The sequence below is a fragment of the Taudactylus pleione genome, unplaced genomic scaffold (genome assembly GCF_031769625.1).
Source record: "Taudactylus pleione unplaced genomic scaffold, aTauple2 ptg000485l, whole genome shotgun sequence".
Classification (NCBI taxonomy): Eukaryota; Metazoa; Chordata; class Amphibia; order Anura; family Myobatrachidae; genus Taudactylus; species Taudactylus pleione.
The window spans coordinates 2054427-2079921 of record NW_028284887.1 but is presented as its reverse complement, the minus strand read 5'-3'; the positions used below and the strand labels follow the sequence as shown (position 1 = coordinate 2079921).

The following is a 25495-nucleotide window of genomic DNA, read 5'->3' as shown; positions in this document are numbered from 1 at the left end:
TCTGCTCCAATTGGGAGCAAAATGGACTGAACGAATAGCTGGGATAAAACTGCCTTTACTCTTCTGTCATGGTTCCTACATCTGCTCTTTCCTAGTTATGTTTTAGATATTAGTCCTAGAGGTGGCCCCTATAGCACTAATGTTACTATTTCCATTCCTTGTGGCTAGGGTCTACCTACATGTTGTACTTTTTCAGAGGTTGGGTACAGGATTCCAGTGGTCAAAATCTTGACAGGTTTAGGATACTGACACCGGTCAGTAGGTATCCTACTCCTCCCCCCCCAGTGCCTAAACCTAACCTTCCCCTAACCCCGATACTTACCTTCGGGATGTCGGCGCCAGGATTCTGACAGGTATCGTGATTCTAAGTGCTGACATCCCATGAGCCAGGCTATTGACTGGATCCCCTTTTCATTGATGTTCATTAGTCATTAGAAGTCTCTTTTATATTGCCTAAGATGCAGTGCCTCACCAATCATGATGTAGTGTCATGTGCAAGACATAGGTCTATTGTTTCTACCTAAATTACCTCTAATCTACTATATATTTAACATATTAGGATATAGAGTGAGCTGAGATGGAGGCATGAAAACAAACTATTAGGTGACAATAGCCCTACCCACTTATTAGTATATCACATGACCCTACACTATATTTATAGTCTTTCCTAGGTTTTCCAGTTCCCAGTGGGAGTGCACTTTGAAATGTGCTAGGTTTGCAAGCAGGTTACTATTCATGTAGAATCTGTAGAGTCCCACAGGGCATGTTTTTTTGTTTTTATTTAGTTTGCGCCTCACTGCACTGAAACCATTGGCAGCGGCTTCTGATGGGCATAGAGGAAAGGAAAATCACAGAGCTCCAACATAATCAAGGAAGCCATGAATATTGTATTTATCATATATGAAAACTGCAATTTTGGTGTTCTTTGCCTTAAAAACAAACAAGTGATAGAAATTAATCTGCCGTTGCATCAGTAGTGAAAGTAGACAAAAGGCAACCATCTAGTTTTATATGCATTTAATAGTTTACCAATTGGTACAATAAGATTTTTTTGTTTTTTAATATGCAGAAAACATGAATAAATTTTGTTTTACACAGTCTGAGAGCAACAAATCTTACTGTAAAACACAGAGCAGTATTATATACATTCCTTTACTGAATTTTATATTCGTCTTTTAATTGTGTCACTTTCTTCTCAGTTCACGCTTAGAGTCTTAAAAAAAAAAAAGTTTCCTCCAAAATAAAACCTTTCCGCTTTTCTTATGAAAATGGACACTTGTTTTCATGTCTGTGTCAAGGGTCAACTACGCTGAAGATCAAATGTTCTTCAAAAAACGAACTCAAGAAAAGGTGAGGAATGATGTGTGGGGTAATGGCAGCCTGTTAGGACAAGATAGTAGCCACATACATGATGGTGTGGGACAGCTAAAAATAAAAAGTCAGTTAAAGACATTTCAGTTGTGACTTGTAAATCCATAACCCCATGTACAAGAGGAAAACACATTTCTACAAACGCCCCAGAATTTACATTCGCCACACAATTTAATCTGTGTGTGTTTTAGTAACTGTATCTACAGCTTTGACAGATAGTGTAAGTGCCAGTTATTTGATTATATATATTTTTACCCTACATTTCCATCATTAAAAATTGCCAGGATTATCAAGTCACCACTGAACACCACAATCTCTTGCAGAGGGCACTAGTGGAGTGCTAGTTAAAGGATGAAAACACCAGAGGTTTCACATAGAGCAAGAAAGAGGTAAACAGAATAAAGGAGGAATTGACAATTAAGTGGACTGGGCTGTGTGGGTCTAGAGTCAGGTTCTTATCTACAGTGCTCCACGGCCCTGGACAACTTGCTAGTAACTAGATATTGTTTGATTAGTGCCTGGGCACATCATTGGTCACACCACACAAAAGCAGGACGGCTTAAATTTCTAAAGTGCAAGATACTATTCAACGTCAACTTTGCTTATAATTCAACCTCCCCACATTGCGGGGTATTGTTAGCACACATCTGCACTCCGAGGCGTAACTAGGACTAAAAGTGAAGTTTAGGTAACACAAGGCAAGCAAACGTCTGTCAGAAGGGAAACCGCTTAGAGGTGGGGCTTGCTGCCGTCGTAGGTGGCCATGGTAATCTTCAGGCTGATCACTGGAGAGACACTGGCAGCAGAGGTTCAGTGTTGCTGCAAGATAAAGGAAAAGCTAAGCGTCCATCTGAAGCACAAAGTCCATTTCTGTTCCACTTAAGTGTATAGTGCAAAAATGTTTGTTTATTTTTTTTTAATTTTTTTTACAAATAAATAGGTGCTGATGCTCTATACCACTAATGTGCTAATTTCCTTATTTATCTTACAATTTGAAGTCACTGTCCTGACCTAGCTATGTATTATTTCGTCACCCGATCTTCTTTTCCCTTCTCGTGCCTTTTGTCGCCATAATGCATCTCCATAGTCTTGTGATCTGCTGTTTGCCAGACACTATATTCCTTTTACCACAGGGAGCAGAGAAAAACATCCAAGTGACCCAAAAAGCAACAATGGAAGGAGTGATTTTATTTAGGATATGGAATTACCTTCTGGTTCTAGGTATCTAAAGGCATTTTCTGCAAGCTTAAGCCTTCAACTAAGCCTCTGCAGTAATGGTAAAAGACTGGCACTGCAAAGCAGATGATTAATGCTTCAACATACTATATAAAAAGTACCAATATATAAGTAAAGAGGCAATAAGGCACACTCACATTTGCCAATCATCCAGCACTAACATGACAGCTTACTGTATATTTGAACATCAGCTAAGGAATCCATTACATAGTATGCACACTGCTGACAACCTAAAGGCATTCTACAGGAAAGTATCCATTCGTACATTTCTGTATGTAAATGGAGAGCGAGAATAGCTTAAGAACATTCTTTTTTTTTTTCTATACAAAATGTATTATACAAATATTGGTAGCACAAATTGGACCTCATTCTTTCCATTAATGAAACGAACATACAATGATGCTGCATAAACCAGGATGTCAAAAGAGCTTTTACTGCTATTTGGGGGTAAAACGCTCACATAGGAATTAGTACTAGCTTTATTATCTCAACATTAGGCAACGGAAAAGGACTGTAGTGTGGGAAGGAGTCTAATTCCATAGCTGGATACAACAGGCCAGGTCCCCACTAAACATAAAGCCATTGTGCAATCTCTGGTGTAATGTTAACATTCACACTTAAGGGAATGCAGACAGTCCATGGCAGACAACTTATAACTGCATTAATCCAAAGGAAGATACCTGCCTGCAAAGTTATTGATCAAATCTGTAAAAAGCTATTTTAAGAGATATTTTAATTTAATAAAAACAAAGAAAGTCAATAGAAGTCACTTGAAAAAAAAAAAAAACCCTACAAAAGTGAATTTTACATTGTTCTAGTTATGGCCATGGTGCTGAAGACGTAATTTAGGATAATTCAACTGCTAGATACAGGAGATACTTTTTGAAAAGCAAAAGCTAGATCTTGTGTTAGGAAAATGGGACAACATTTCAGACCATGTACAAATATTTACTTCCCTGACAGTGTTGGTCCAGCATTACTAACAAGCTTATTAGCTCGATGATAGTAAATATTCTATACTAGCCATAAAACTAAATAAATATTCATTTTATGCCTTCTACAAGTTTTCAGTGTCACAAAGAACAATTGGAGAAGTTTATCCAAAACTACAAGGGAAGATTTAAAGGTTTATGGCTAAGCAGCAACAGATCAAGGGTGTAAAAGAATGATAAATGTAACACAGTCTGCCTGCATGTGCCGACAGATCAGTCCCCGGACTGTGGGCGCAAAGTGCCAGGAAATACAAGGCATTTCTCAGCAATGTTTGGATGGATTTAAGGACTAGGGCTTCAAATAAAAATGCCTTCTAAACAAGGGTAACCTTAGGTCACTTCTAAAATCTTTAAACATTTAGAATGCATTGCAGACCATGTGTCTCTTCTCATTAATTGGGACAGATAATTATAGGTAGCCTTTGGCTCTTCAGCTTTTTCTCGAGCGCCAGCTACAGACAATTTCTTAGGCTAACGGGCTGTGGAATAGAGCAAATGGCAAACTGCCAGCCACACGAGTGTAAAGCTTCTACCTTATGCCAGGAGTGGACTACAGCACGTTTCTAGATTATAAATGAGGCAGTGTAACAAGTGTTAGAAGGCAAGTTAAGGCGTCATGAGAGCACACACCTACCAAACTCAGCTCTATTACCTCATTGCAATAGCCAGGCTGGTATTAACTGTGGGGGTGATTATTATTAGTCACCTGTCACAAACTTCTATAACATTGAACCAGTAGTGCTAAAAACAATGAAGAATCCCCAAAATGTTGTCTTGGACGCTGGCTGTGTTTGAAATGAGGATGCTCACAAATCAAATTTGCGCCTGTCAGGGAATTTTCTATCACGGACAGCTTTCAGAACCTCTGCTCTAGATGACGGCATAATGGCAGCTAGTCCTGAGGCACACAATGGTGGATTGACGCAATAAATGAACAGATAAGACGTTACGCTGTTTTAAACATGCAGGTGGTTGTAATAATAAAGATCAAAACAATTAATGTAATTTTGACAATCTTGTTGCATAATTCATTTTTTTACCACTGATGAGAAGTCTTTGGTTACCATCCAACAATCTCCTTAAAAGCCATCAAGTGTGTAATGCCCCTGAAAGAACCCTAGGTGGCGATTATTAGACACTAATCAAACTGTTTAACATCCAAATCCTTAAAAAGGAAAAAAAAAAAAAAAAAGAGAAAAACAAAAACACGCATGTTGTGGGAAGTTTAATACCTGCAACAAAATATTTAGTGCTATGTCTTGCAGTAATTTTTTACATACATAAAAGACAAGTGCTGCCGCGACACAAAATCCGATTCTGCAGGCACTCCAACGCGAAGTGTACAATTTTAAAGCTCACTAAAATAGTGTAGTAGATCCACATTACTTTTCAAAAAAAAAAAAAAAGCCCCACAAAGATGTGCTTCTGACGTGAGCCCACTGATCCAGGGAACCACAAACGGAGACAGCGTGACAGGCACAATTCTGCAGGTAGAGTAAGGGACACCCCAGAATTACCCACTGCTTGCCTGTTGGGTCTGATGTGACCAATGCCTGCCCATGTTCTTAAACCTATGGTACTTCTAGACAACGTATGTAAATTTACAGTATACAATTTGGATTCACCATGCAGGAATACTTTTTGTGTAACATTTAATAAGCTCAATCTACATCCAGAATAATTTACATGAAAGGACAATAGGTATTTAACAGAGCTCAATGGGTAACCATGGTATCTGAGTGCATCCAGAGGAAAGGGGAGAGGCGATGGGTGATCCAAGGTGAATTCAAATCAACGGCACTCCCACACTTTTACTGTTTGATCTACGCTTCCAGTGACCACATACGGTGCAGTCTTGTGGAAATCTAAAAGGAGAAATAAAAGGAAACTCTTATTAAAGTATTAGTTCCTACAAAATAAAATAAAAAAAAATTAAAGTAAAAGTCACACAATTCTCCATCTATATAATTTACAGTGTGCACTCAGCCATGATTGTGTGAGAGATCAGGGTAGAAGGTTACAACCGGGGGGAAAAAAAAACCCTAATCGTAAATTTAGTACAAAAGAAAAATGTGTTTAAAGAGCAACTTGAGTTTCATAAACAACCTAATCACCTTAGATCAATGTTTCTTAAATTTGGTCCTCTTGGAACACTAACAGTGCATGGTTTCAAGGTATCCTCAGTAATAATTAGTACCACATGTAGATCTAATCTGTTATCCTAGTAACATCTATTAAAGTGCACTGTAAAAGTGGATACACACTACACCACAGAGGTTAAAAAACAAGGTCCTCAAGTCTCCAACAGTTCAGGTTTTAGAGATATCCATAGTTAAACAAAGGTGACTTAATTAGTACCTCAGTCAATTTCATTTAACCACCTGTGCTCAACCATGGATCTCTCCAAAACCTGAACTGTTGGGATGCCTTGAGGACCGTGTTTGGGAACCTCTGCACTATACAATATGTTGTGCAATCTTTGTAGTTTTGACCAAACTGCACAACCGTCATATAGTGTGTGCAACCAATCTGCAGTTAACACTAGTAGTTCATCCCATCTGCTGTGCTGCACGTGCAATGGGACGATGCGATGTATGATGTGGTGCACATTGTATAGTGTGTAAGCATGACTGCACAGGAGAAACCATTGGATACAATCCCCCGACAAGATATACGCATCGTCCTTCCGAAGACTCCAGAGTGTGTACTCTCTATACTGTGTGTTCTGGGATAGTAGGATTGTGACAATATTTCAGAAAACGCTCCAGTTGTTACATCATTCATCATGTGTACCTAGCTTTAAAAGCTGGCCACACATAAAAATTATTTTCAAACAACCAACCAGTTAGGTGGTTGGAACAAAAATCGAACATAATTCCATTTCATTGTGTTGATCTATCATGACCAGGAAGAAAATCTTGAGTCAATAATAAAAAAATGTATCCAAGCTTACCCAAAGAGGTAGCAAAATGTAGCGATGCTTACCCAAAGAGGTAACAAAATGTATCCAAGCTTACCCAAAGAGGTAACAAAATGTATCCAAGCTTACCCAAAGAGGTAACAAAATGTATCCAAGCTTACCCAAAGAGGTAACAAAATGTAGCCAAGCTTACCCAAAGAGGTAACAAAATGTTCATGCGCATTTAGGGTCTTCATGCAGCGCTTGTTCTTATAGTCCCAAATGCGAAGGGTCTTATCATCGGCACAGCTCAATATAAATTTTCCTCCTGGGTGAAACTGAACGCCACGTACCCAGTTATCATGGCCAACCTGGTGAGATAGTCAATTTAAGGTTTCATCAATGCAGCTAGTCAATAAAATAAAGGTTACTATAACATGGCAAGTACAAGTATTAAAATAATGCAGGAGTCTAAATGTATTTGTGTGTATTCACATTCCAAACATGATTATATACAGATCTGTAAAACTATATATATCACTAAAAGCAGTAGCACAGTACTACACTAGAAAGTTAAACAGCTCACTATTTCAGACAGCTGAAGACTTCCTACATCTTTATAGCATTGTACATATAATTCTAAAACGGGTCAAATGCTGACACTACAAAGCTAGTCCGCAAGGTTATCAGTCAGTCGGGGGGAATTCAATTCAGTGCGATGTTGAAAAGCCTCGGGGAGCGAGCTCCCGAAGCCAATCAATACACCGTGCTGTTTGGGCGGGCAAAGTATTTCTACTCGCACCACCCTGGGGATGTCAGGAGAAATCTGACAAAAGTGCCAGACACGCAGCTGTTTTACTGCTTAGCGAGGCGCTTTAAGCCGTGCGCCCGGCACTTTAGTCAGAGAATGCAGGTTCTTGTGCCTCACCACCCTTGTTAAGTCACGAGAACTGTCATTCTCTGACATAACAGCGCACGGAATTGAATAGCTCCGGTAGAACCCCCCAGTGCTATTCAATTCACGTTGAATTGAATTCCCCCTTTGTCTATTTAGCTAGAGGAGTGCCCTCCACATCCAATCTACACAGAAACCTGCTGCAGAGGTATAATAGCACATGGTGGACATATTTAGTTAAGCATGACACTACAGTTAAATTTAATCATTATCAGATATGCAAAATATATACTACATATCAAATAGTGTTATTTGCCATATTATATATATATATATATATATACATACATATATATATATACATATATATATATACATACATACATATACATATACACACACATACACACACTTCTACTTGTTAAAGCGTCCATACAATTATGGCAGTTGGGATTGGGCTTTAGTACAAATCATTGTCCACCTGCAGGGTCTGAAAATGACAATCTTGTTACTAGTGAGGGGAAAGTCTTCAATGTGAAGCAATGATATGGAATTGTTATTTGACATCCGTAAGTAATGGGCGTCTGACAGGCGATAATTAATTTGTCGATGGGAGGGGGTGCCACCCATTAGTCATTGCGCATGTCAAATACAAATGCACCTGTATTAGCTGAAGATTGGATTATAGGCGGGCTAAGTATTATCATCATGTAGAAGTTTCTTTTTTCAGTGGATTCTCTTCTGGTAGAAGGTGGATCCACAAAGTTTTTGAAACAATCTAATATTTTAAAATCCACGGGAAGTGGCATAAACCCTCAGAAAACATCTCTGCACAAACTCAAGTCATGTGGGCTTCCAATAAGAGTAATGTAACAGATACTTGAAAGGAACTTTTTGCATTAGCGCAACTAACACAGGGATAAACCAATGGGTGATAACCAGTTCCACTTACAAGGGTCATTAGGCACATGCCAGTACTGATATCCCACATCTTAATAGTCTTGTCTCTGGATCCCGATAGCAGAAAGGGTCCTGGCTTACCACTCTTCTTAGTCTGTGACAAACAAAATATATTGCAAAACACAGAACTTAAAAAGTGAAATCTACATCCGCTAAAAACCGTAATCTGAATAGAGCTTCACATAAATTTAGTCATGCTCACCAAAACCAGATACATGGAGCTGGCAAAGTGCTACTTCTACAGTAATTGAGGTTTTATAAAGAGTTTCTTTAACTTCAAAATACATTGCACTTGGCAAAGATTAATAGAACTCAAAGCAATTAATTATTAACTTAAAAAACAAAAAACAATGTTCACTATGAAAATGGTCAAAAAGAACCACAATTATTGTGGAGACTACTATGGACATTACAGAGTTGATGATGAAATAATGTAATGAGAGGATGCATTTACAGCGAAAGCAGAGTCTGTACCTCAGATCCTGTGGCATCCAATACAGTGGAATAGGAGCTTTCGGGAGCCCAAGAAATACACTCTACAACATGTTCGTGTTCTCTAAGCTCGGCTTTGCATTCTTTTGTTGCTACCACCCAAACGCGTACTGTTTGATCATTAGAACAGCTTGCAATCAATGTACCATCTTGGTTGGGCCTCACCATGCGGACCCATTCTCTGTGCCCTGTGAAAGTCTTCACACAATACCTAGAATGAAAACAACGAAGCCAGTGTCACTAGTGAAACAATTTCATACTTTACTGTTGCCACCATTTTATAGTCATTTTGTAGGTTTCTATTTCATTAACTTCTAGAAGAAAAAACCATCACTTACCCGGTCTGTACCTCCCACATCTTAATGGTTTTATCCCTTGAAGCAGACACTATATGATCTCCATTAGGCATTATAGCTACTGAAGACACATTGTGATCATGACCTTAGAAGAAGAAAAAAAAAAAAAAAAAAAAACACATTAAATATAATATGCTTGCACCCTGTAAATTTGAGCGGTGTTTGTATATCACCACTAGAGTTCTCAAAAAAAAAAAAGTTAAGATTTCCACCTCCCATAAAAAAAAATAAAAATAAATTTAAATTAGTACATAAAAAGGTTTTTGTTCTGGATAATACAAATAATGGGAGGGAATTGTCATGTGGTGAGCAGAAATGTGCGAAGAGTCCAGGACTTTCTACGTGTTTAGCCGCTATTCATGTCTAAACCCGGTTTGTTTAGGCGCGACAAGCAAAATTAATGGGGGCCAAAACAGTTTAAATACTCCAAGCGCCCATTAATTATCGCGCTGTCCAAAACAATTGACTTCCTCTGTGTGTGTCACTTATTACAAACCATGAGGGTGATTCAGTTCGGAGAGAGGGGAATAGCGTCAGGAATAGCTATTCAATTCACCACGCAGTTTAGTCCAACTACAATAAGTCGGAGAATGCTGGTTCTTGCAACTTAACCTGGTGTTTAGTTGCGAGAACTGGCAATCTGACTAAAGGTTGACCGAAAATAGCCTTGCAGCCGGCATTTTAGTCGGATTGCTCCTCACACCCTCAGGAGGGTTGTCTCCCTAAAAGCGCGCTAAATTGAATAGCTTCGGGATTTCTCTCCCGTAGCTAACAGAGCACTGAATTTAATCGGCCCCATGTCTTGAATACATTCATAACTCTATGATGCTATAGATTTCCAGGAACCTGCAACTTATATGTACCCTCCAACGCCTTACACATTTTAGGACTTCAACTAGGTGCTAGATACATATTTAACAATAAATCAAAGAAAAAAAATTATTAAATTTACAAATATGTAGTATCCAACGTAAAAATATAACAGTAGAGCATCCTGAGACCATTCATGTGTGGGGTTGCTTCTCAGCCAAGGGAGTGGGCTCACTCACATTTTTGCCTAAGAACACAGCCATGAATAAAGAATGGTACCAAAACATCCTCCAAGATCAACTACTCCCAACCATCCAAGAACAGTTTCATGACGAACAATGCCTTTTCCAGCATGATAGTTATCACTTTTGCCTTATGGCAAGGTGCTCCAAGTGGTTCAAGGAACAAAACATCGACATTTTGGATCCATGGCCAGGAAACTCCCCAGACCTTAATCCCATTGAGAACTTGTGGCCAATCCTCAAGAGGCGGGTGGACAAACAAAAACCCACAAATTCTGACAACCTCCAAGCATTGATTAGGCAAGAATGGGCGGCCATCCGTCAGTACGTGGCCCAGAAGTTGATTGACAATATGCCAGGGAAAATTGCAGAGGTCTTGAAAAAGAAGGGTCAACACTGCAAATATTGACTCTTTGCATAAACGTAGTGTAATTGTCAATAAAAACCTTTGGCACTTATGAAATGCTTTTAATTTTACTTCAGTATACCATAGTAACATCTGACAAAAAGGTCTAAAAACACTGAAGCAGCAAACTTTGTGAAAACCAATACTTGCGTCATTCTCAAAACTTTTGATCATGGCTGCAGACTGTGCCACAGGACAATTAAACTTATTTCAGCAAATACACAACTGAGTGATGAAGAAAAAAAAAAAAAAAAGACAGACTAGGTTTTTGAAGGGCCAAGTTAGAGTCCAGACATCTACCCTATTGAGATACTGAGGACCTGAACAGATGCATGCATAAATAAATGCCCTCAAATATCAATGAGCTGAGCAGTGTTTCATTACGTTTGAGATATTTTTTTCCCCCTCTGCAATACAGGACTGAAGCCCAGAGAGAAAACTCAAGCAGTTGCTGCTTAAAGGTGGTTCTACAAGCTACTGAATCATTGAGTTTACCTATGTTTACACATTTCTTCTCCTTGTTTGCTAAATTACACCTGCTAAATCTGTCTAAAGTCCTGATAAGGGTGCCCAAACCACAGACTTTCCTACATTTCTGCTCACTCCCTCAGGAGGGTAAGAGCAGAAATACCTGCGTATCGTGTCCATACGAAGCAACAATTGAAGTACTCCATTGGGCGCGCATCACTGACTGCTGCCAGCGCAACAAATTAAAATCCCCCCTAATTTGTGACAAACACCACATTGCAGATTTGCTTCGACAAGCCAGCCTCACAAAGGCCTAAAATGCAGCTATGTCCAGATATGCAACAAACTTTAAAGAAGGTATATACTACAGTGGTGTCGTCATGGGAAATTTAACTAGCGGAAGGACTTACTGCGGGTGTTTAGCTCCTGGAATAAGTGCCCGGGAGGTATGCAATTGCCGCCCATGGTAGCATCGTGACTAGCCTCGGAAGCACTAGTTGGGTGCAGAAATCTGCACTCTCTCAGGAGGATGCAAACAGAAATCCGCATTTAGTGCACCTTTAGGGGTAGTTGCCTGCAGTAATTGGATAGCCCTGGGCTCTTAACACAGGAGATAAAAACCCCAGGGTAAATTCTACAGCTAAATTAATCACCCCCATAGGCCGCATTGCAAATGGAGAGAAGAGGCTGGCTATCTGAGTTAGATCAAGTTAACTTAATTCACAGTGAAACTATGCTTCATAGAAAGCCAGCAAAAGGGTAATTTTTCACCCCAGTGTAGAGCCAATTTGGATAACTGTTTGAACTCAATTACTCATTCCTTTTCTGTAGTGTACACAAAATAGATCTTCAGGATTTACAAAATTTCAGAAAACACATTTATCCTTCTAATAGAGATAACAGAAACTGCTGTCCATTGTAAAGTGGTACAAGAGCACAAAAATGGGTTTAGGGCACCCGTGGGGGGGGGGGGAATTTGGGTTACGCACCCCCCCCCCCCCCCCCCGGGAGGGTTAGGGTCAGGCTAGGGGGAGGGAGGGTTAGGCACCCCCGGGGGGACTTAGGGTTAGGCAGCGAGGAATGGGGGGGGTTAGACACTTAGAGGGGGGGGGGGATTAGGGTTAGACACCCCTAAGGAGGGTTAGGTTGGATAGTACTTACCTATCCACGATCGGGATTTCCAGCGCTGCCGGGAACTCTGCTGTTGTCGGCCAGGTGCTGCCGGTAACCGAACCAAGCCATGCGGCCGGCGGTATTCCATACAGATTCTCTGTCTATCTATATATTTTTTTTAATGGTATACATCATTTAAAAATAATTTTTTTTACAAAATCATGTTGGATACATTTTAAAAATAGGTCCTTGACCCAATTCAATCATAAAAAAAAAAAATATATATAAATTTTCGGAGCGGTTTTTGGAAAATAAAATCATCAGTAAAGTGGTTAAAGCAAAGTCTTAAAGGGCAACCTCCAAGGTAAAAAATAAAACACTAAACGACCACCTCAGTAAATATACAAGATTCGCCTCATTTAAATTAGGATTGTCTTATTGTGGATGCAGGGGAGGCACTTTACTGTTAATGCCTGCTGATCTTTTAATTAGCACACAGAGGCAAACTCATTTGAAAAGTTGGCTAAGACTAAAAAGCGATCCTATTAATAAGCACATATCCTCCTCATAAAAAAGGAGGATGCCCCTGTGTTGCTCCGATTCATGAACAGAGAATAACATTCCCTCCACCCTGGGCATTATCACTGCTCATTATAGTACATGCATGTCGTGCGTACACATGATACAGATGCTGTTCTCTTTACAAGAAAACCCACTTGGCACAGTGGTGAGTTTTACTGTTCCCCATTTACTACATGTCTATTGAGACACATGCAGTTTTGAGAATGATCTTTGCTTCTTACCATGCATGGTCCTAATGCACTCAAATCCTTGAAAATCCCATAGCTTTATAGTCATGTCAGCAGAGCAGGAGGCCAGAAGCTTGCCAGAATGGTCAAATGAAATATCCTGCACAGAGTCCGTGTGTCCCTTGAGTGTGCGTTCAAAATCTCCCGTCTCATAGTCCCACACCTAACATAGAAAGAGAAATCTGTTAGCACTAGCCCGTGGCTTGACAGGTTGTGGAGGCTTCTATTTGCACTCCACAGGGTAGTCTGGCACCTCTCAGAATAATTAACACAAGGCACAGACAAAGCATGCTTGCTCTGGATTACCCATTCACCTCTGGGGTTTTCCACACAGTTGTTAACATTAAGCAGCACATACTGTATACACACTGCTGGCAACTAAACTGCAAGTAACAACATTTAACAATGATTAAAGTAATCATCACATTATGCTGACTGCTTCAGTATGTGTACAGATAGGAAATATAGGTACGAGAGGAATGCAAATTCATTCCTAAAAAAAAAAAAAAAAAAAAAAAAAAAAAAAAGCACCTAGACAGAAAGAACCAATTGCATTCACACGGTACAATCTGCATATCCCTTCAACTTTCTGTAGTGCAGAGCAAACGATTTTGGTTGTACACACAGATAGATATTTCAGTGAAGTCCTCTTTTAACATACAAATGGCCTGCATGTACGGATGACCATAGATATCGTTATCGTCCATGTGGGAACGCGCAAGGTTAGTCGTTCATTGATCGTTCGCTGCAAAAAACAAAAATGAACAATTTATCGTTGATCAATATCGTAATCATTCATATAAATCATACAGTGTGTACGCACCAGGATTTATCAAGTATTAAATATGGGGAATCCTGAAATTGTACATACACTATTTTATCCCCCCCAAAATATAAACAGTAGAATAGCTCGTCAGTTTAGACTTGAGCTGCGGCCAAGAAAAAGTAATTTAATTCCCCCTATAATTGTTTTTATGTAGGCATTTAGGCAATAGTCTTATGGTGTGTGCACACTGTACGATTTTAATGAACGGTAACGATATTGATAGTTCATTTTTATGCAGCGATCAACGAACGTCTAATGATGCATGTTCCCGCATGGACGGTAACGATATCTATGGCCGTCCATACATGCAGGCCAACTTGGACGATTTCAACACGATTTGCATGTTCGGAGTGGACTTCACTGAAATATCATAGAGATTAGTGTGTACACCCAAAATAGTTTGCCCTGCACTACAGAAAGTTGAAGGGAAATGATCAGTGATCTCATTGGTTGTGCAGGTTGTACCATGTGGCTTTGCTTTATGTCTACTGTTCTTGCTTTACAAAAAAATAATTCATGTCAAATAGAAACACATGACATCAGCATTTGGTGGTAACTGTAGGATTATCATTGCATTTACCTACTATAAACACTCAAAAACACAATGCAAGCACAGCCTAAGTAGAATCCAGAGTGGTCATGGTGAAATCCTAGATTAGTTCGTTTAACTAGTGTCAAAACAGCTAGTCATGTGCATGTAAAAGTTGCCAGGGGTTGTGAGATCTTAACGCTGGCACTGCAAGATAGTACTGCAAACCAGCAATTGTAATGACAGACTTGAACAATTATCGTTCAGTGTGTGTATAGCTATATCTATAGAACAATCTTAGATTGGTCTTCCCAAAAACAGGCTCTCCTCACTACAATCCATTTTGAATGCAGCTGCGAGGTTGATCTTTCTCACCAAACGTTCAGTGTCTGCTGATCCACTCTGTCAGTCCCTCCATTGGCTGCCGGTCTTCTACCGTATTCAGTTTAAAATACTTACACTCACGCATAAAGCTATTAACCAAACCACACCAACATACATCTCTTCACTTATCTCAAAATATCTTCCAACCCGACATCTCCGCTCTGCACAAGATCTGCGTCTCATCCCCGTGCATTACTTTTCCCATGCACGGTTACAGGACTTTTTTCGGGCTGCACCAACCCCGTGGAATGCCTTTCCACACACAATAAGATTTTCCACTAGTTTCCAAACATTCAAGCTCTCTCTAAAAACTCACTTCTTCAGACAAGCTTATCAGATTCCAGAACCGCCCACATAACCTTTTATAGCTTCCATATCTAACTCTCTTCTTATAGTAAACACCCATCACATCTTCTTCAATTTTTCTTCCTTCTAACCCTAGGCCAACTTTCCAGTGTGATTGGATCATACAGCCCACCAAGAACATCTGCAATCGGGCTGGACCAATTTGCAATATATAGCACCTATCCTTGTGTATCAACACCTATTTCCCTACAGATTGTAAGCTTATGAGCAGGGCCCTCTTACCCTTATGTATGTGTCTTACGTATGACATGTATGTATGGCTTTCACAACCCAGTAAAATGTTAATGTTGATTCAAATTGTAAAGCGCAACGGAATTTGCTGCGCTATATAAGAAACGGTTAATAAATAAAATAAATAGATAGATCTATAGCAATCCATCAACAGAGAGAATAGAGTAAGGCAATAACACTTAAGGTCACACACTTATAGTACAGTAAATCTATTTAAAAAGGTACTTATGTTGCTATGAAGAAAAAAAAACAAACTATAATTTATTCACATTTCATCATTGAGAACACTGAAAACAGGAGCAAATGCTGGCAATACAAGCTTTGTAAAGTATTTGTTTTCTGACTGGTATGAAAATGCCAGTGACACCATGTCATACACTATATGCTGTGGTAACAAGCGCTTTCACGGCTGCTGATCACAATTAATATAACAGGCTCCACCACTCCCAACCAAAAGCTGGAGGGGGACATTACAACCAATAGATTCTAATTCCCCCATCAGTTTGCGTGGCCTTACTAGCCTTAACCTCCAGTACAACAAGATTTCACCTATTTGCCAATTCAGCAACAGACAAGTGAAAAATACAGAGAGGCAGCTAAAATGGTTCTTTGGAATATTTTCTGTCAAGTATCATAAGTCCTACACTGACCGTTTCATATCAAAAAGAACAATCCATATTTGCCACAGCTCTATGCAAAGACCATGAATTCTAAGTAGGAATGGTTTATCAAAGCTTGGAGGGAGCGTTTTCACCTGCAGCTGTGAGTAATGGCCGCCCAACGGAATAATGCAATTGTTGCTTCGTTCGGAGGCAAATGCAGGGGGTTTACACATTTCTGCTCACCCCCTCCTGAAGTGGTGAGCAGAAATTTGCTAGAAGCCCTTGTTTTGGGTGTCCAAACTGCTGTTTGGGTGCGCTAACTAGGATTTTGGACAGATTTAGCCATTTTACACGACTAAACACAATTGATTATCGCCCCGAAGAGAAAATACCAACCAATCAGCTTCTGTCACTTTACAGTCTGCGTTTCAAAAATGAGTTAGGTGCCAATTGGTTGGTACTTACCTCTCCACATTTAATTGAATTTCCCCTGGTGAAAGGTAAAGTGATGTTGAATAGCGTCAGGAATGAGTTCCCGGAAATATTCAATTGGCCACGCTATTAGCCAGCGACTATCTGCTCGCACACTCCTAAGATGGACTAAACTAGTGCCACAGTGCTAGTAGTGGGTTTAGTGCACACTGTAACAGCATCGTGGCTGGCACTTAAGACTGAGAATGCCATTTACCGTGATTAAACCCCTGGCATTAGGCCCCATAAGCTGCAACTTGACTAAAGTACAGGGCACGATGAGGACAAGTGAATAGCTCCAGGCACTCATTCCTGCCACTATTCAACATTGCATTTAATTGTATTGCTCCCTCCAAGCTTTGATTAATCTCCCACCACAGTGTGAAATGGCTACGCCACAAAATGGAGACAGAAGCTGTACTAAAAAAAAAAAAAAAAAAAACCAGGCTGCTCCGTTGTCTACTGAGGCTATGTGATATAATCTGAATGATGGAGCATTAGTATGGAACACTAGGGACTTGTAGTGCCTGGAAGTTGAACAGGCGTACGTCAAGACTAAGCACAGGCACCTGGCACAAGGTGATGACATACAATTACTTCGGATGACTGACAAAAGAAACAAAAAAGGTTAACAGCATACAAATAGGAATACCTAAAACCATTGTGTTTTAATACAAGCCAAAAGGGGCCTAAAACTGCAAAGCTCCAGTATTCATATTAAACAATATTTAATTTGTCTTTGCTAGCTGCAACTAAGCATATTTCATCTGCTGCTTGGTTTCCAGACAAAAATTTCCAAAAACAAACAGCCTACACTGTGTTCATTTACCTATAAGGCTGCGTCACCTGCAGGATTCCCTGGGTGTAGCGTGTAGGGTCCTACAGGTGTCTAACTTGCCGAGATTGGTTCCTTGAATGCACTCTGACATTCCTTGTTTGACAATAGAAACATTGGTACCTAATTTAGAAAGTAATCCAAGTAAGCGTACTATTTTTTTTGCGGTTTAAGTATGTGCAATATACACTACCAAAGAATATTTAAAGAATGTATTTCTATATCTTACTGGATACTCCAGGTAACTTTCTTCTATTGTGTATGGAAATAGACTTCCAAACATGAGCAGAGTTTGAGGAGATCCTGAGCCAGGAATCTAATGATCCATATAAGACTATATAAGCTAATTTATCATTGCCTGGTAAGAGGCAACTTGCTTATTATTGAAATGTATCATGATGTAAGTGTTAGTTTCGTTCTTCATGACTGGGCACCCCTTATTTTATTCACAGAGGAAATAAGAAGAAGTGATACATCTAATAACAGTGACTGAAGAAATGAAAAAATATGAGATATGGTAAGAACTTACCCTTGTTATCTCTATTTCTACGAAGTCCATAGGGTTCCACAGGATACCTTGGGGTATAGGTGATGATGTCAGGCATCGGGCACCATAGAGTTAAAGCTTTCAGCCTGCCAGGATGCACTAGGGTCCCCCTCCTATACCCCGCCCCCGAGCCAAGGCATCTCAGTTACGTACCAAGCCATAGGCCGGAGGAGGAGAAGGGAGAGAGAAAAAAAAGATCTGGACACACACAAGAATCACATTCTCACCAGAGGGAGACGGAAAAACCGGTGACCAGAGTAAAGCCCATCTGCAGCACAGGTGCGACAGGGCGGGAGTCCTGTGGAACCCTATGGACTTCGTAGAAAGAGAGATAACAAAGGTAAGTTCTTACCATATCTCATATTTTCTACTTCAGGGTCCATAGGGTATCCACAGGATACCTTGGGGATGTCCCAAAGCAGTATCCTTTAAGGGTAGGGACGCTCCTGTGCTGAAAGGAGAATCCACCGCCCGAAGGAAGCATCCTGAGAGGCAAAGGTGTCAAACACATAATACCTCACAAAGGTATGGACAGAGGACCACGTGGCAGCCTTGCAGATCTGGACTGCAGAGGCACCACGTCGTGCTGCCCACGAGGGACCCACAGACCTAGTAGAATGAGCCCTCACAGAGGATGGAACCGGCAGGCCTTCATGAATATAAGCTTCTGAAATGGCCATACGGATCCAAACTGCCAAAGTTTGTTTGGAAGCAGGCCAACCCTTTTTACGGAAGCCATAGAGGACAAACAAGGCGTCCGACTTCCTAAATGAAGAAGTGCGGTCAACATAAGTTCTTAAGGCCCACACCACATCCAAAGTGGCCTCACCCACTGAAAGACCAGGTGAGTTAAAGGCCGGCACAACGATTTCTTCGTTAATGTGAAACCGGGAAACAACTTTGGGCAAAAATTCAGGACGAGTGCGCAGCACTGCCCTGTTCCCATGAAAAATCAAGAAAGGGGGTCTACAAGAGCGAGCCCCTAAATCAGAAACACGTCTGGCCGAAGCGATGGCCAGAAGGAAAACAGTCTTAGCTGTTAGCCATTTAAGGTCCACTGATCCCAGTGGTTCAAACGGCGGTCCCTGGAGAGCCCTCAGGACCACAGCCAAATCCCAAGGTGCCACAGGTGGAACAAAGGGTGGCTGAATGTGCAAAACGCCCTGCATAAAGGTGCGCACATCAGGGATTGTCGCAATCCAACGATGGAACCAGACAGACAGGGCAGAAACCTGCACCTTCAAAGAAGCAAGGCGAAGCCCATGGTCCAGTCCCGCTTGTAGGAAGGCTAGCACTCTAGACAGACGAAATTCCCTAGGTGCATAACCTCTCGGTCTACACCACTGGAAGAACGTATGCCACACACGATGGTAAATTCTCGCGGAAGACTGTTTCCGAGCTCTGAGCATGGTTCGCACTACAGAGCTGGAGAAACCCCTGGACCTCAGCATGGCCGTCTCAACAGCCACGCCGTCAAAGACAGCCGAGTCAGGTCCGGACGAAGACAGGGACCCTGAGACAGAAGGTCCGGTCGCAGCGGCAACCGCAGAGGACTGTCCACGGACAGAACCTGAAGGTCTGAGAACCAGTGCCGTCTGGGCCATGCGGGAGCTATCAACAGGAGCATCCCTCCTTCCTGTTTGAATTTCCGGATTACTCTCGGAAGAAGGGAAACCGGAGGAAAAAGATAAGCGAACCGGAACGTCCACTGGACGGACAGAGCATCCACCAGAGACGCCTTTTCGTCTCTTATGCGAGACCCGTACACCGGCAACTTGTTGTGCCGGGACGCCATGAGGTCGATCTCTGGAAGACCCCACCTGTCCACCAGCAGTTGAAAGACGTCCGGGTGCAGAGACCATTCCCCCGGATGAACGTCCTGGCGACTGAGAAAGTCCGCCTCCCAATTCAGCACTCCCGGGATGAATACCCCTGATATGGCCGGTAGATTGCACTCCGCCCATACCAGGCTTCGGGACACCTCTATGAGAGCCGCCCGACTTCAGGTTCCTCCCTGCCTATTTATGTAGGCCACGGTGGTAGTGTTGTCCGACTGGACCTGCACTGGGTGACCTCGGAGAACCAGATGTGCCTGCTGGAGAGCATTGAATACCGCGCAGAGCTCCAAAATGTTTCTGGGAAGCTCTGCCTCTGTTGTCAACAGGACCCAATTCGCCACCCAGAACGGACGACCCTTGTTGAGATGGGTCAACTGCAACCACCAGGCGAACCTCCGGAGTGAGCACTATCGTCTGGGATTTTAGAGACTGAGGCAGTCCATTCCATTTGGACAGGATCCGATGCTGTAGAGGTCTGGAGTGAACTGGGCATATTCCACCATGTCGAATACCGACACCATGGAGCCCAGTAACTTCATCGCCGAGTGCAGAGACACCCGACGGCTCTGCAGTCAACTGCGCACCCTCGACTGCAAGGCAGAGATCTTTTCCCCCGTCACAAAGATCCTCTGCTGTCCGGAGTCCAATAAGGCTCCGAGGTGCAGAATCCGCTGAGACGGGATCAGTGTGGACTTCTGCCAGTTTATCAACCAGCCGTGCCGTTGCAGTACCGCAATGGTCAGGTCCAAGTGGCGCAGAAGGAGCTCTGGAGATCCTGCCACCAAGAGAAGGTCGTCCAAGTATGGTAACATGCGGACTCCCTGCAGCCGCAGGAAAGCCGCCATCACCTTGGTGAAAACACGCGGTGCTGTCGCCAGGCCAAAAGGCAATGCCCGGAACTGAAAGTGCTGTTGATGGCGCAAAAGAATAGGGACATGCAGGTAAGCGTCCTGTATGTCCAACGACACCATATAGTCCCCAGGTTCCAGCGCCAGAATGATGGACCGCAGGGTCTCCATCCGAAACTTCGGTACCCGCAAAGACTTGTTGAGAGCTTTGAGGTTGAGTATCGGACGATACGACCCATTGGGTTTCTGAACCAAAAAGATTGGAATAGAAACCCAGGCCCTTCTGGGAGAATGGAACAGGCACTATAACTCCGGCCTGGAGCATAGTGTGCGCAACTTTCCGCAGTTCCAAGGCTTTGTTCCGGTCTGATGGTAGACCCGTGGTGAAGAATCGAGACGGGGGTCTGTGCCGGAAGTAGAGGGCGTACCCGTGAGAAACCACCACGAGAACCCAAGTGTCCGTCGTGGTGACTGACCAACACTGAGCGAACTGCATCAGGCGGCCTCCCACTTTGGGATCCCCCAAAGGGAGGCCCGGACCGTCAGGCCGCAGGTTTGTCATCTGGCTTAGGAGCCGGACGCCTGGTACTCCAGGCCTGCTTCCGGGGCTTGGCCGATTTTTTGGGGCCAGCCTGTCGGGGAAAAGATTGTGCTTTAGGACTACCCTGGGCCCTGTAAGGCCGACGTACCTGAGCTGGACGGAACTGCAGCAGACGGGAGACATGCTGATTTGGCTGCCGCCAGCGTGGCCACGATTTTGTCCAGATCTGGACCAAATAGGACTTCTCCGTTAAAGGGCAAGGCTTCCAGGCCCTTTTTGGATTCAGCGTCCGCCTTCCAAGATCGCAACCATAACGTGCGACGAGCCGCCACAGCAGCCGAAGAAATCCGTGAGGTCAGGGTACTGATATCCAAAGACGCTTCATTAAGTGGCCGAATCCCTGAGATTGCCTATCAACTCGGTCTGTTCAGCCGAAATCGAAGGACGCCTCTAACGTATATGCCCAGAGCTCCATAGCTCTGGCAACCCAACAAATGGCCATAGCCGGCCAAGCTGCCCCCCCCCCCCCCCCCGCAAGGGAATAAACGGACTTTAGGCAGATTTCCACCTTACGATCCGTAGCATCCTTTAAGGAGGACATGGAGGGCATGGGCAACGTGGCACTTCGGACCAGGCGTGTTACATGGGAATCCACCTGTGGCGGAGATTCCCACTTGGCAAAATAATTGTCCGCAAACGGATACGCCACTGCTAAACGCCTTTGAGGCTGATACCGTTTGCCTGGCTGTTTCCATGCTTACTCTAGGTGGTCCACTAATTGACCCGAAAGAGGAAACACTGTGGCATCTCCCCTTAACATCCTTGAAAAAGGCGTATTTGGATTTTGATATCGGAGGCTCCTCATCCTCAATAACTAAAGCAGTACGGACTGCACGAATAAGGCCAGGTATATAAACCTTAGACTTAGCGTCCGACTCTTTAGGACGGGGAGGTTCCTGGTCAGAAAGATCCAGAATCTCCCCATCATCGGACGTCCCGTCGTCATCGTCATAAGGAGCAGACAGACGCCACCGGCCGCTTGTGAGGCCGCATCACAGACTCCCCTTGCAACACTTCTGACAAATGCTGTACAGAGCTTGTTAACGAATTAACCCACGCAGGCTCATGAGAGACCTGAGGAGGGGAAATAGGGAGACTGTGGGGTACCATCAATTGTCTCGGGAAACCCTGCATGGGTGACGACACCACTGACTGCAGTGACAATCCCATCTGAGTGAAGGCAGGCTGCGGAGCTAACTGGCCCACTAGGGTTGTTAGCGCTTTGGTGAAACAAGCCCAGGGCGGCTCCTGTACCGGAGCCGTGACCGTAATTGGCCGCGTCAATGAATAACACTTACGACATAGCCCCTCCGCGCTACAGTCCCCCTCCGCTATAGCAGCATCCCCGGATCAGTACCAGCGTTCTGGTACCGGCGGGGGTGTAGGGAAGACAGCATGGACGTCAGGACTGACTATCTATGCTGTACTTCCAGATGTGCATCCACAGCTGCAAAGACGAAAACTTCAGGGGCTCTTCATGGCCCCCCTCTAACAGGTGCATCCGACTCCGGCCGGGCACCAAACTAAACTGAGATGCCTTGGCTCGGGGGCGAGGTATAGGAGGGGGACCCTAGTGCATCCTGGGAGGCTGAAAGCTTTAACTCTATGGTGCCCGATGCCTGACGTCATCACCTATACCCCAAGGTATCCTGTGGATACCCTATGGACTCTGAAGTAGAAACTGACTTTAAGGTGTCATTTTAAGTTTTCAATATCATGGTTGATACTACTCAGAATGCTTCTGTTGTACTCTCGCTGTACTCCTTATTGGCACCTAACACCACTGCATCTGCTACATTTCACCATTTACTTGCAGATCTAGTCTTTAATGGTCTAATATTTGTACTCTATAAAAGCAAAAAAAAAAAACTAATCTGTTGTATAAAGAAAATAAAAAAATAATAATCACTTTATCAAGACTAAAACAGAAATGATACCAACTACTGCAGTCTAATGTATCAAACCAATGATTTTTACGTATATACTGAAGCCATGAAATACACCCCATAACCTGTATAACAAGAGATATGGTAAGAACTTACCTTTGTTATCTCTGTTTCTACGAAGTCCATAGGGTCCACAGGGTTGACCTTGGGGTATAGGTTGGGAACCAAATCCGGGCACCACGCAGTTAAAGCTTTTAGCTCCCAGGATGCACTTGGGTCCACTCTCCCTATAACCCCGCCCCCCAGCCAGAGGCACCTCAGATTGTAAGTAGCCAAAGGCCGGAGGAGGAGAGAAAAAGAGAGAAAACTGGAACACTCTAGAACCATACTCACAGAAAAGGAGACGGGAAGCCGGTGACCAGTAACACAGCCCATATGAAGCCAGGTGCGTCAGGGCGGGCGCCCTGTGGACCCTATGGACTTCGTAGAAACAGAGATAACAAAAGGTAAGTTCTTACCATATCTCTTGTTTTCTACTTCAGGGTCCATAGGGGGTCCACAGGGTTGACCTTGGGGATGTCCCAAAGCAGTTCAACCAAGGGTGGGGACGCTCCTGTGCTGAGAGGAGAATCAGTCGCCAAAAAGGAAGCATCCTGAGAGGCAAAGGAAACCAATGCCTAGAACCTTAAAAAGGTATGGACAGAAGACCACGTGGACACCTAGTAAGGCAAAACAGCCGAGGCGCCACGACGAGCCGCCCACGAGGGTTACACGGCCCGAGAAAAAAAAAACAAGCCTCAACGACAGAAATGCCCACCCATGGGTAGGCCCCTGAGGAAGACATACGAGGCCATCCAGTCAACATTTCATTATAGGTCGGCCATCGTTTCCTGTTAAAACCAGAAACCGCAGACCACCAATAAGGAGTCCGCTTACCATAAGGAACTTGAACGGATCACATAAAGCCAAAGAGGCCGGACCACAGTCCATGAGGCCACAACAGCCGAGAGGACTGGGAACTGAATGGCCATACCATAAGTTCCAGAATAATATGGAACCTAAAAACCACTTTAAGAAGAAACACAGGGCGAGAGCAACTCACACCCTGACATGATGCCCTCCAGAAGAGGGAGCCACATGAGAACGCTCCCCATTCAGACACTCTCCTGGTTGATTTAAACACCCTGAGAGAGAGAGAGAGAGAGCTTAAACAATAGACCATGTAATGGCTATCACAACCAGCGGTTCCATTGACTGTCCCCGGAGGGAACAAAGAACCACTACTAACTCCCCAGGAGTCCCTAGGGAGGACAAGTGGAGACATAATCCAGAAAACACTCCAAAGGATGAACTGGATACCAGAGCGGAGCAATTCCATATCTTAACCATACCGACAGTGTAGAGATCCGCACTGTCAGGAAGGCCAGGCCAAGGGTGAAACCCAAGCCAGCTGGAAGGAATGCCAGAATATCTGGAAATCCTGGACACCGGAGGATCGTATCGACAGGTACGATACCATAAGAATTATGTATGCCACAGTCCGTGGCAGATCCCAGCAAAGTCTGGCCTATCTGCTCTAAACATCTCAATGAAGACAGAGCCAGGGAAGCCCGAGGACCACAGTAGGGGCGCAGTTAAAGACAAGCGATCCAGATCCAGGGAAAAACAAGGACCCTGAGACAACAGGTCCAGATAGTGAAGCAGTAGGAACGGAGCATCGAGGAGGAGACTCCGAAAATCTTAGTACCAGTGATGTCTGGGACGACCTAGAGCCCCCAGAAGGAAAGCCCCTCCGTCTCGAATTAAACTTCCGAAGACCTCGAGGAAGAAGGGAGACCGGAGGACACAGGTACACAAAGTGGAAGGACCACTTCACTGACAAAGAGTCACTGAAGGTAGCTTCAGTACTCCTAGAGCTGGACTGTAACACCGGTAATGTGTGATCGAGTCAGAAGGCCATGGGGATCAATCCCCTCAGGGAGGCCCCCTCTGCTCACCAGGAGTTGAAACCTCTCTTGGAGAAGAGACTAGTCCCCGGGATGCACGCCGTGACGGCTGAGGAAGCCCGCTTCCCAATGGAGAGCTCCGGGAATAAACACCGCAGAGTTGGCCAGGAGAAGACCCTTTGACTATGTCAGAATGGGTGACATTCCTAACATTGCCACCCAACTACCAGTGTTGCCTAGATGGAAGCCACTGTTGTGACACTGTCGGACTGAACCTATTCAGGTTTACCGTGACAAATGGGTTAGGCCAGAGTGAAAGTCCAAGACAGCTTAAAGTATCAACAAGGTAAGTGGCAGGGCAGAAGCGACAGACGTCCAACTGCCCCGAAATGAATGCGGACCAGACACTGTCTTTAGCAAAGAACACCCTGGACGAGATGGCCATAGCCACCCGGACAGAGACCAACTCGCCTCCGTAGAAAGTATCATCGTTCGAACAGCGATCCGATGGAAAAAACTCGATCCATCTGGAGGGG

At 43.5% G+C, this 25495-nt stretch overlaps 1 protein-coding gene across 1 annotated transcript in view; it reads right to left on the bottom strand.

The window, feature by feature from the left end:
* Positions 1-1000: 1000 nt before the first annotated feature.
* Positions 1001-25495, bottom strand: part of PAFAH1B1 (platelet activating factor acetylhydrolase 1b regulatory subunit 1) — a 97234-nt gene continuing 72739 nt past the window's right edge. The window contains exons 6-11 of the mRNA XM_088449468.1: positions 13044-13212; positions 9184-9286; positions 8828-9056; positions 8346-8447; positions 6713-6869; positions 1001-5464 (exon numbers count right to left, since the gene is read on the bottom strand). Coding sequence (XP_088305594.1) covers positions 5391-5464; positions 6713-6869; positions 8346-8447; positions 8828-9056; positions 9184-9286; positions 13044-13212 — 834 coding nt within the window. The 3' untranslated portion in view covers positions 1001-5390. The remainder of the gene's footprint in view (positions 5465-6712; positions 6870-8345; positions 8448-8827; positions 9057-9183; positions 9287-13043; positions 13213-25495) is intronic.